The 13,003-nt window shown below is 40.6% G+C and overlaps 1 protein-coding gene across 4 annotated transcripts in view; it reads left to right on the forward strand.

Moving 5' to 3' along the window:
- Nucleotides 1–13,003, forward strand: part of LOC124613192 — a 409,752-nt gene that overhangs the window by 166,079 nt on the left and 230,670 nt on the right. For all 4 annotated transcript variants that reach the window (XR_006979618.1, XR_006979619.1, XM_047141846.1 and 1 more), the window contains exon 3: nt 9,997–10,078. Coding sequence is in view for 2 of the 4 variants with exons in the window: in XM_047141846.1 (XP_046997802.1) it covers nt 9,997–10,078 (82 nt within the window). In the remaining 2 variants the exon portion in view is untranslated. The remainder of the gene's footprint in view (nt 1–9,996; nt 10,079–13,003) is intronic.

A 13,003-nucleotide genomic window follows, 5' to 3' on the forward strand; every position in this document is an offset into this window, starting at 1 on the left:
CTGATACTTGACAAAGTGTCTACATTTATCTTCATGGCTCTGTACAGGAATATGATAATCTTATTAGGCGCAGACTGAAACTTGACTATAGACTGATGCAGACTATTGCAGACTGGTACATACTGGTGCAGACAAATGCAGACTCACTGATCAGAGGTCTGTACACTCATTATAATACCTCGCTCGTTCAGGTATCACTGCGCAAGTGTGATCCACGAGGAGAAAAGGTTCTTCGTTAGCAGCAATCTCATTGGCTGCGTTACATATTAATACGTGGATTGACAGAAGCAGAATTTGGTCCGTCTTTATGGCAGCGCCATCTCGTAGTGCGGAGACGGACGAGCTCTGCGCCTGCGCTGTTGTGCTTAGCGGGGCGCGCTCTAGTGAGAAAGTTGTGTACGCGCTGACTACGCGGAACTATGTACACAACAGCCGCATGAAACGCTCCCACCAAAAAAGAACTCTAAATTGTAATATTATGGTATTTCAGTGGATAACACAAAACAATTATAAAGCATAAGAAATGAATTTAGTAGAAGTTTGCAATGTTAATTATAAAATAGAAACAGGATAATAATAGCAGTATAACAGTGTCAGAAATGGGAAAGAAGTGGGTCAATAGAGTGTCAGAATATGGTCTCTCTTCACTTTCTTGCATAATGTTGTTTTTTAAATGTTGCATTTGTCATAGTGCAAGGCAGAACAGAAGTTTATCAACTATTGAGGAGGTGCGCCAGGAGAGATGTAGGGATTGCTAGTAGGATAATTTAGACCTGTGAACATCATTGTTGAGCAGGATTACAATTACAATATGCTTGTCAGAAGGCAAAACCACTAACAAAGTACATGACGAGAAAACCCAGTTTGTTGTAACATCATTGTTGAGCAGGATTACAATTACAATATGCTTGTCAGAAGGCAAAACCACTAACAAAGTACATGACGAGAAAACCCAGTTTGTTGTAACATCATTGTTGAGCAGGATTACAATTACAATATGCTTGTCAGAAGGCAAAACCACTAACAAAGTACATGACGAGAAAACCCAGTTTGTTGTAATTTTACGGACTTCCACTCCACATTAGGCATCCTCTGAATTTCAGTGCCATAGGGAACTGTCTGTTTCACATATGCAATTGAGCTGATCCTGGTTTGGTGTAGAGTGCGTTAATCTGGTGCTCACTTTTTTCACAAACTGCCTATACACATCAGGCCAGAATGTGGAAATCCTTGCAAAATCAAAAGAAATGTAAAAATATTATATTAGCCACCTACAGATGATGATATTTGTAATGGACATATGGTGTGGAAAGTACTTGCAGAATGTAAATAATTTAAGAGTCAAGTTAACAACTCCCTGAATAGTAGAGACATCGAGTCACCACACCCTCAGTTTAATTTTGTGTGTGTGTGTGTGTGTGTGTGTGTGTGTGTGTGTGAGAGAGAGAGAGAGAGAGAGAGAGAGAGAGGGGGGGGGGGGGGGTGCACTTCATTACTATTCAGTGAGTTGGTATCTTGACCACTAAATTATGTAGAATGGATCACAGAAAACCTTTGTAGAAGTGTGTCAAATAAGAATGCTCGTTGTAAATAAATCTTAGGCCCTAATTTGTATAGCGTGTACATAACTGTTATCCTCTGACAATTGCTTACAAAAATGTTACGTTCAGCAGCTACTTTGTATAATTCTGAGTACATTTTTTTTTCCTACATTGAAGGGCTAGTCTACTAATTGTAGCCTAGGTAAGCATAAAGTGTAACAAGGTGGAAATCTACTCTTTTACAGGATTTGGAACAAATTGGAGGGATATTCTGTGACAAGTTAAAGATTAGAGCTGCTATGTGAGACAAGCAAAGGTAACAAAATAAGTGGTACAATACACACAAAAGTGGCTATCTGAGATTGTGTTTCTGCTAAGTGTGCAGTTTTAATTTGCCATGTGTAATGAGTTAGTAATTAAAGTAACCTAAAGAAGTTGTGGGATAACTACTTCTTCGTACTCAATCATGTTTAGTTCATTCCTCATCGTTGAAGGTACCCCACTGTATAAGGTCTCCAGAATATGATGGTCTTGTTTATTGACACATTATCATCATTTCATTATGCTACAAAAGTGGCATTTCAAGTGTGCACAGTAAACAGCATACACTCTGTTGATAATAATATTGTCACACAATACAAATTGTGCTCAGTACTATTACTTAGTCAGTGATTTATATTCTACATAAAAATAACATGCATGATTCTACTGCCAAGACTTCTTGTTGTAGTTGGAGATTTATTTAGACTCTGCAGCTGTGCATTTTCAATTTTCAGTCAGCTTTTAAATGAATGTGTGCCTGTTCCAGTGACAATGAGGAACACTTTGAATAACCTTTCCTCTTTAAAGCTCCATTACCTATTTCATTGGCACTTTTCATTTTTATGTTCACTATCATGAAACTTACCTACATTTATACAGATATTGTCACAAATCATACGAAATTAAACTAAATTCTGTGGTGGTATTGTCACAAATCATACTAAAGTAAACTAAATTATTTGGTGCTATTGCTCTGGAAGATACTAGCCTGTATACTGATTACTCCTGCTTCATCCTTCTCATATGCCATTGGACAGCAGTACTGGATGGATATATGAGAAACAAATCACACCCTCTATCATTAACACCAACTTTTAGAATCGGAGCCACTATTTCGTAGCTTGTCAGTTGTGACCATGAGACTAAACATCTTTCCACTTCTACAAAGGCATGTTGTTTGATAGTAGTGGGGATTGAACCTGAGTTATCTATGTGCAAGGCATACACACTGACTGTGAAGGCAGACAGAACAAATACATTAAGGCTTTACGCAGTACTAAAGGACATCATCATTATTGATTACTTTGCACATGGAGAACATTGTAACTTAATTCTTAATTCTTGCTCATGCTAAAGATACATCAGGAACCATATGTATTGTATTTTGTGTATGATTATTACTAAATGTTGGCATTGAATGAACGAATCAATTATAAGACACTGATACATGATGTGTTGTATGTAATTCATAAAAAATTAAGCAGCCGCAAACCTTGAAGTTGGATATTGGCCACCCCGATGATGACTTAAAGGTTGTGGATGTAATGGCTTGCATTACCAGAGATAATAAAATCGGAGTTTAGCCACGATGTAGCAGAAATCGGTAATGTGCAGTTTGGTATAGTCATGGAAACTGTCCGTAAGTAAAGATTGAGTGTGAATGAAAAGAGTGTTTATTGCGACGGACTTTAAATTAGTTTAATATCATATGTCAACATTTTATGTATGTATCAATTTTACAGTGTCAGCCACAGCTATAGCTATACACTTAATTTCCACTCATAGCAAATTCCTGTCATTAGGTTCGATAGGATTCCCAGTCTCATAATGGTCAAAGTTATCGTTACTCTAGATGGGGAAAAAAATAGGGCAGACAGTATTTAAACAGAACAACGTTACGTAGATATCGTCAGCAGTATCCAGTATGAATTCCTTTGACAGACAGCGCCATTCCCTGCGTTATGTTTGTCAACTAACAGTTTTAACACCAATTGGCCGTTCTGCGGAAAAATTTCGCCTTCACGTATTTTGCTTCCTTTCTTACACCAAACTAACTCACTTCATCATCATCTTGGACAGTTTCCAGCCTCTGGCCGGGTCTGTATGGAACATAGGCCTCTCCATCGTCTTCTGTCTTGCCACCGTCTCTCAGTCTTCACCTTTGTCCAGTCTTCTCCTTTCTTCTGGACGCATTCCTCTACTCATTTCAGCCATCTGTCTCTTGGTCTTCTTCTTGGTCTCTTTCCTTCCAGTTTCATTTCTTATATCCTCCTGGGTATCCATTCTCCTCCATTCTCTTAACGTGTCCATACCATCTCAGTCTTTATTTCTCCATCTCCTCCTTTAATAGTTCCACCATCATTAACTCTCTGATTCTATCATTTCTTAACCTGTTTATCTTTGTCACTCCAATACTGTTTCTCAAGGATCTCATCTTACTAGCTTGTACTTTGCTTTTCTCTCTTCCTTTCATAACCCGAGTTTCTGATGCACATGTTAGGATTGGGACGTAGTATGACTGGTATACAACCTTTTTACTGATTTGGGGTACATTGTTGCTCTATATCAGGCTTCTGACACTCTTCCGAAATGCTTCTGCTTTTCTTCCCACGCTTGTTTATTTTTCTGTCGTTTTTTTCCAGCTTCCTGTATCAGGCTTCCTAGGTACTTGAAACTCTCCACTCTCCTCAGCCCCCCCCCCCCCCCCCCCCCCCCCCGTTGTTCTTCCTCTCTCCTTCTTTCTTGTTGTGATAATCACCTCACTCTCACTCTTACTTATGCTAAATTCCAACCCATATTCTTGTACTGTTGGTTCCCTTACGTCCAACTGCTTTCATACTTCCTCCTCCTTATTCTCCCAAATCATCTGATCATCTGCAAACACCATAGCTTTCATATTCCTTTCACCAGTTATTTGTGCTACTGTACTCATTATATCATCCATCACTGCAATGAAGAGTAATGGTGAAAATGCACTTCCTTGCCTCAAGCCATTCTTTTGTTCAGTCCAAGCTGATCTCTCTCCGCCCACTTTCACATGGCTCACACTTCCTTGGTACATTTCCCTTATCCTCCAAATAATCTGTTTTGATACTCCTCTGTTCTCCAGGGCTTTCCACACTTTGCTTCTGTGTACACTATCATACACTTTTTCAGTGTCCAGGAAGGTCATTAGTAGATCTATTCCATATTCATAGTGTTGTTCCTGCAGTTGTCTTACAGCAAAAATTAGATCCACCGTGGACCTTTTCTGTTCTGAAGCCATGTTGCTCTTCTCTCATTCTTCCTTCTAGTTTTGCCTGAATTCCTGCTTCCAAAATTTTCTCAAAAATCTTTGCACAATGAATCATCAATGTTATCCCCCAATTATTCTTCCACTCTTTTCTATTTCCCTTCTTAAAGATCGGGACAATTATTCCCTTCTTCCAGTTTTCTGGGATCATCTTCTGACTCCACACAATTTCCATTGCTCGATATAGCCATTGTATCCCCACCTCTCCTGCTGCTCTCACCATTTCTACACGTAGCTCATCCATACCTGGTGACCGCCCTCCCTTCATCTTGCCCAATTCCTCTTCCACTTCTCCCCATGTAAGGTCTTTTTCTATTTGCTGCTCCTCCTCTTTTTTCTCCTCGGCTTGTTCCTCCTCGTCCAGGTCTTCATTCAGGTTCAGGAGTTCTTCAAAATACTCCTTCCACTTATTCATGAATTCCTCCTTATTCTCTACATCTTGTCCACTTTTGTTCACCATTTGAGCATAATCTGTCGTACCGTTCTTCCTCATACTTTTAATCATCCCATATAACAGCTTTTTTGAACCTTCACTATCCTCCTCCATCATTCTGGTCCATTGTTCCACCCACTCTCTTTTTTCCTCCACCACCACTCTTTTTACTTCTTTCTTGCTTGCCTGATACTCTTGTCTCTACTGTTCTCTTCTGGAACCATACCCTAAAGGCTCTATTCTTCTTCTGTACTATATCCTTTGTTTTATCATTCCACCAGGGTGTTTCTTTCCATCTCTTTTTGTTGCTTGTCCTTCCACATATTGCTTCTGCCACACTTACTAATGTTCCCTTGAATCTACCGCATTCCTCTTCTACCGTTTTTGGTTCATTCTTTGGAATGCTTTCCTTTACTACTTGTAGGTACTGTAGCCTGCTTTCTTCCTCCTCCTACTTCCATACCCTTATAGGTCTTCCCTGGTTTTCTGTCGCTGTATTATCCTTAGTCCCTCTCAGGTTCATTACCAGCAAGCGGTGGTCCCTATCCAAGACCTCTGATGGTATTACCTTAATGTCAATGATGTTCCTATTTGTCTCACTGTCATACAGGTAGTAGTCAACTATTGACTTTCTCTTTAAGTCTTGACTGTACCAGTTAATTTTGTGGCTCTCTTTTTTCCTGAAACAAGAGTTCCCAACCAGCAAGCCATTCCTTTGACAGAACTCCAATAGTCTTTCACCTTCCTCATTTCGGCAGCCCCAACTCTCTGGTCCAAGCACACTTTCGCAGCCTTGTCTTTCTCTTCCAATGTGTGCATTTAAATCTCCCATTACTATCATATTCTTCCTTCCCATCTGCTTCTGCATTTCCTCTTCAAACTCTTGCTTCTCCTCAGAAGTGCAAACCACCTGCGGCGTGTACAATTTTGTGATATTTTCTTCTGCATCGTCCTATCATTTAGTCCCTTCACCTCCTCTTTTAATCCCTATCTTACTGCCCCAGAGGCTCGGCATTCATTTGCTGAGTACAGGCTTGGCGACCCCGGGGATCCTGAGCTGGAGATTGGTAAGCACCGCCAGTCCCTTCTCACCGTAAGCTCTGGGCATTCTTCAGCGACCACCATGTGGCGCGGCCGTGGAACGTTCTGTGTCTCAGGGAATGGGGATCTTGGCTTGACTGCCTGTATTGCGAGGATGGAATAAACCTCTGTACAAAAACCCACAATCTCAAGATGTGCTGCGTGATGATGAGATGTGTGACTGTTGAGGTGGAATAGTCGTTAGTGAGCAACCTCTGGGGAACCTGCCACACCTCATTTGTGTAAGTCTTACCTAGGCACCCAGGCTCTGTCTAGGTGTACTTTTAGTTCCCTAGCTGCTCGTGAGACCGACATGGATCCTTCGAAATCTTCTTTGCTTCCACCCAGCAGAAAGGGTGGGCCGCTGGTAGGCACCAACACCCAATCCAACAAGAGGGCACGTGTAACCAGTCCTCCTGACACAGGAGCAAAATCTTAGGGTATCATGACTAGTAACAAAACACATGCTGGTGGTCAGGTGTTTTTAATCTTTAAAAGGAAAGAGGGCAGCTTTGAGAAAGTTTCACGTTTCTGTATTCAAAAAGGGCTCGAGGGCATTGCTGGCAGTTTGAAACCCGTCAAGCAGTTGCGTAATGGGATGCTGTTGGTGGAAACTGCTAGTTCCCAACAAGCTAAGAATCTACAGAACGCGCAATCCCTTGGGGAATATGCCATCGAAACTGAGCTGCACACCACCTTGAATTACAGCAAAGGTGTTGTGACGTGTAGGGATCTGGTAGACGTTCCCAAAAAGGAACTGAAAGATGAGTAGGCTCCAGCAGGAACAGCTGATGTGCAAAATTCGACCCAAAAGTGAGGTCTTCCATTTTTTTTTATAAGTACATAGACCTTTTTTTCTACAATGGTTTACATCCGTTTACAGCTTGAGCATTTAGCTATTTTTCGACATAATCACCATTTCTGTCGATGCATTTTTGTAGATGCTGTGGCAGTTTTTGTATGCTCATGTCATACCAGCTCGCCACCATGCTGTTCAGAAAGTTATGAACCTCTTCTTTCACCTCGTCGTCGGAGCTGAATTGCAGGGACCGCAATTAATGCTAACAGGTACTGTGAGACTCTGGAAAAACTCAAACGGGCAATTCAGAATTGGAGAAGAGGAATGTTGAGCAAGGGCGTACACATTCTCCATGACAACACTCACCCACAGATCGCTCGGCAAACCATTGCTCTCCTGCAACAGTTTCAGTGGAACATAATCACCCACCCACTCTATAGTGCTGACTTAGCGCCCAGTGACTATCACGTGTTCCCTAGGTTAAAAGAACATTTGGCCAGAAAGCGATTCAGCTCCGTCAACGAGGTGAAAGAAGAGGTTCATAACTTTCTGAACAGCATGGCGGCGAGCTGGTATGACATGGGCATACAAAAACTGCCACAGCAGCTACAAAAATGCATCGACAGAAATTGTGATTATGTCGAAAAATAGCTAAATGTTCAAGCTGTAAACTGATGTAAACCATTGTAAAAATAAACACGTCTATGTACTTACAAAAAATAGGAGACCTTACTTTTGGGATTACTCTCGTATCGTGAAGAGGGTGGATAAGGTTCTTGTTAAGTCCGACTCCTTTATCCTGACGTTTAATAGCACAAAACTCCCCGAGCATATTAAGACAGGTTTCCTTCGCTTAAGTGTGCAGCCTTACGTACTCAACCCAATGCGGTGTTTCAAATGCCAGGCTTTGGGCATACTACTCTTAGGTGTCACGGAGAAGCTACTTGTGGCAAGTGCGGTCAGGTTGCTCATGACAGTGTCCATTGTTCGTCTCCATTGAAGTGTGTAAGTTGCTCTGGACCTCACCCCATCTGTAGTCGGGATTGCAGCGTGTCCCTGGAAGAACGGAAGATACAGGAGATTAAAACTATGAAGCGCATCCCCTATTCTGAAGCAAAAAAAAAAAAACTGTATAAAGCAATTCTGCCCCCATTTTCTGCCACCTCCTTCACTTCAGTTGTTAAACAGCCCACACAGAAAGCTGGTGCTGCCACACAGACGAAGGCTGCTTGTGTCCCTGCACTTGTGCTGCTTCAGTCGTTTCTAAGCCTGCTCCTTCCCCAAGAACTTCAGAAAAAGCTGCGGTTGCCGACATTGTGGAGCTCCCTGCCCCTCCAAAGGTTCCGTCTGGTACGCTGTCCATTGCTGCCACACCCTCAACCGCAGTTGTGGCTGCAAAGTGTACCCGGGGGGTGGTGGGGGGGGAAGGGGAAGGGGGGGGGAAGCTCAGTATTTTTCATCTTTTTCCGCTTTCTTTGCGTGTATGCTTCCATTTTACTAAATGTGTCCACATTTGTGTGTGTCATCAGGGCGCTGATGATCTCGACGTTGAACACCCGTAACACACACACACAAAAACAAACACTCACTCTTATCTCTTACTACTATTCCGACTCCATTTCTCCTTCCCTTCTCATTTCCACTCCAGTACAGTCTGTAGCCTTTCCTCAGTTCTCTCTTTTCTTCTCGTTCCACCTAACCACTAACTTCCTTCATTCTATCATGTCTACTATCTCCTCCATCTTTCCAGTCATGTTTGTATATTCAATGTTCCAAACCTTAGTCCTTGTTTATAGCCAGGTCGTCGTCGATTAAATCCGTCCTTTCCGAGGCCCGTTCTATGTTTGGAAGCAGAAATCATAATCCACTACGGGCTTGCTAGACCTATCGTAGTTTTACCAGAGCCCCGTTAGCCGTCACTTTCCAGGGTTGCTGTAGGACCTTCACAGCTACCCTAGCGGTACCGGGACATACGCAGTACCCACTGTACCTCGCTCCCACAGGCAATCCCCTACTTCATGCCGTTGCCCGTCTCCCACGACTTGGATGAGGGGTTGGACTCGTGGGAGACTCACTTAAAGAGCGTAAAGGAAAAAGTGAAAGAAAGAATGTATGAATTTATAACGTTCATCTGCTTCAGATCATTACAGTACTGAAAACTGTTAATTTCAATGCGAGTGCGTGTAATGTTGGCATAAAAGGAAAATGTAACTATATGAGGCAAATATTTGTTCATAGCTGTCGTTATTGTTATCTGAGAGTGCGCTCTTTGATAATGGAACATTTAAGTGTTAATTTCATATACTAAGACAAAGGAAAAATACGGAATTTCAGAAAGTGTTTAGTTGGCAGTGCATTTTTTCTATGGGTCCCCATGAAAAACTTCGTTTATAAACAAACCCGTGAGGCTGTCTGTTGTCCTACCTTTCCATCCAGTTAGTTATTAAGAAAAAAAATGGAAGTCTGATTTTTTTTCCTAGCGCAAACCATATTTCACAGCTATGACGAATGCGTTGTGAAGTAGGCAGTAGTAGTTTTCCTCCAGAAACGCTTATTATAGTACTGTGAACGCTCTTTTTAGGTGCCTAAACCAATCGTCGTTTGTACGAGAATATTCTTAGAGAGGCGCATGGCGATTGTTGTTTGTTTATGCGTGTAGTGAGACTCTCTGGTTAGTATGTGTGATCAGCGTAGTCGCTTGCGATGGACGACGAACTGTCGGATGATAGTTGTACGAAAGAGACGTTTTCCTATATTTGGAACGTCAGTTCTGTAAGTTTGAGATAAGTGTGAAATTGTGTGTTCGTAGGAGGACATCATGACTCATTCCCAGGAAGCCAGAGTTTCCAGTTCGCAAGACACCTTTCGGGTGGAGAAGGAAACCATTTCCAGTAAGTACATTCGGCCATTTTATACAATAATAAAACTTAACAAATCCTTGTTGTAAACCTATCTCGCTATGAGGAAATGTGTTACAGTTAATATAGTCAGACTTTGTAGTAAAGTTTGATATGTTATGTCCGGTTGTTGTTTGATGTCCGTTAAATAAATGCTGTCATTTACTCCATACTTAGTAGTAGTTACGAATATAGGACGAAGTATAATTATCGCAATTCTCGTTAGGATAATATCCGTATTTTGATATGGAGATGCAGTTAACTTTAGCATATTATTCTTTAGATGACGTGATTAACGCATGATGTAATGTTTACCTTTTTTGTATGTAAACATCAGTGTTGAACCAGTCTATGGCATTGTGACACTGTACTTGATTCAAAGCTGGCTTTAATTGAAAAGGGATTTCCAGCAATATAAGAGATGCTGCAACCCGGAAACTTTTAGTCAGTATATTTATATATAAGAAACTTAGCTATACTGAGGTGAATTACATTTTTAGTGATATTCTGTAGAACTGCAACCTTCTTCATTGACTTTTTGAAGGATCATGGTTTGTTGTTAAATTATTTTTGTAATAATTTCGTGTATTTTACTCACGTTTAAACTAATCTTGGCTATGTCACTTGAATATATGGTAATGTTTTTCCGTGGTTTGTAAGCAGTTGTCTAGGACACTAGCATGGTAACATGTTGCAATTTGTTTCATGTAAGCAGAGTTGTTTGCTGTGGACTGAAAAATTATGTGCTGTTGTACTGAGGGTTTTCATAATTAGACTATGCATGTTACTGAAGATAGCACAGTGCCTGTCTCGTAATGAAATTTTCATTTTTTAGTGTAACCAATTCTTAGTCCAGACATAAACATTTCTTGTTTGTACTTGTGAAGAGCCTCACATTTCTTTATTATTTGTCTAATGCTCAGTTGTAGCTATGAGATTTTATAATATAATTGAATTAAGGCTTTGATACAACTTTGCCAACTCACATCTTTGCACCTAACCTAGGCTTGGGTCTAAACTCACTGCAGCTAAGATTTTGTGTTCTCATTCATTGATTTTGTTCACTCACTGCCATATTTATGTCTTTTGATGTGCCTATACCTTGGGCTATACTATGGATCAGTCAGTCACCATAACCTATAATCCAAAACATTATGTAGAAGTAAAAGTATAGGGTCAGTGTCCAGTTCTCTTCCTGTTCATGTCTGATTTTAATCACAGTATAATTATGCCACAGAACAAATCTAATTGTGTGATATCAGCAGGTTCAGTTGACCGATAAAATTTTTGTATTGACTCTTTATACAGGGTGGTGCAAAATAAGCATTAGGAAGTATTTGAAGATATCCACAGTATGTTGTGGATAATCCCCTTTGTGCACATGGACTAGTACAATTTTCTTCAGGTGACATTCAGAGATTGGTTCGTTGCCCTGGACACCTTTAGCATTCGTTGGACACAATTTGGAATGACCCTCTTACTGTCTTGATCTCAATCTGTGTGATTATTTCTTATGGTGTTATCTGAAGTACAGTCTTCAAAGATGCACTTCAACACTCCTGGGTCTTCTTACAGTAATTTTCAGAGACATTAAAGCAGTCAAAAGTGATGTTCTCCAGAAAGGCATCACGGAATTCAGTTTAAGGCTGCGGAAGGCGAGCACTTTGAAAACTTTCTGTATTGATCTTCAGGTTGTCCATTACAGCATAAGTCACCCCATATGATGTAGTAGACAATAATTTTTTGACACCTATTGTGCACTGCCCTGTATTAATCATTTCGCGTCACCTTTTCGGTACGGTTCATCAGTTTGAGCTAGTGAGATATTATTTCTAATTCTCGATCCGTTAGTTGTAGAGTGTGCGTGTGTTTTAAAAATTGCCACCATATCTCATTTTTACAAATGCCTCTATGTGAGACATTGTTCAGTGGTGAGTCTACTTTTGCACTCGGTGTGGGTCTAGAAGAAAAGTAGCCTGTATTACCTAAAGTGTTATGTTGTTCCACTGATGTAAAGTAACTGGAATTCAACAACTTTTTATGATGATATGAAGATTGTCAACATTGAAAACAGAAATAGGTATTAGCACCACATTGTTATTGCTCTTTGTTTGCGAATTTTATTATAAATATTCACCATCTATTAATACTTTCGTGTATTTTGTGTGAATTAATGCCTACGGGAGAGTTTTATCAGAAAGTTGTTTGTATTGTCTGTTACATCCACCCTTCTCTTTGTACAGCTCTTAGGTGTAGGATACTCACTGTCTTTCATGTGTTACCTCATTCACAGCGCTTAGCTTGTCAGTTTACAAGAGATCTGCAGTCCTGATGATTATATACTGGCTCTGCATAATAGACTATAACACAACCCCTACTGTACTGAAAGTAGAAGCAGAATGTGTAGGTAAAACCACCTATAATACTAGTGTGTCAAAGCTGTTTACAGGATCCCTGTCTTGTGGCAATAGGGTTATGAGGGTAATATCAAGTACTTTATTATTGAGGTAGTGAAGGGAGGCGAAAATTTAATAGTCATGGGTGACTGGAATTCAACAGTAGGAAAAGGAAGAGAAGGAAACATAGTAGGATAATATGAATTAGGGCTAAGAAATGAAAGAGGAAGCTGCCTGGTAGAATTTTACACAGAGCATAACTTCCACTTGGTTCAAGAATCATGAAAGAAGGTTGTATACATGGAAAAACCCTGGAGATACTAGAAGGTTTCAGATAGATTATATAATGGTAAGACAGAGGTCTAGGAACCAGGTTTTAAATTCTAAGACATTTCCAGGGGCAGATGTGGACTCCGACCACAATCTATTGGTTATGAACTGTAGATTAAAACGGAAGAAACTGCAAAAAGGTGGGAATTTAAGGAGATGGGACCTGGATAAACTGAAAGAACCAGAGGTTGTA

Source organism: Schistocerca americana, chromosome 4, assembly GCF_021461395.2.
Source record: "Schistocerca americana isolate TAMUIC-IGC-003095 chromosome 4, iqSchAmer2.1, whole genome shotgun sequence".
NCBI classification, from domain to species: Eukaryota; Metazoa; Arthropoda; class Insecta; order Orthoptera; family Acrididae; genus Schistocerca; species Schistocerca americana.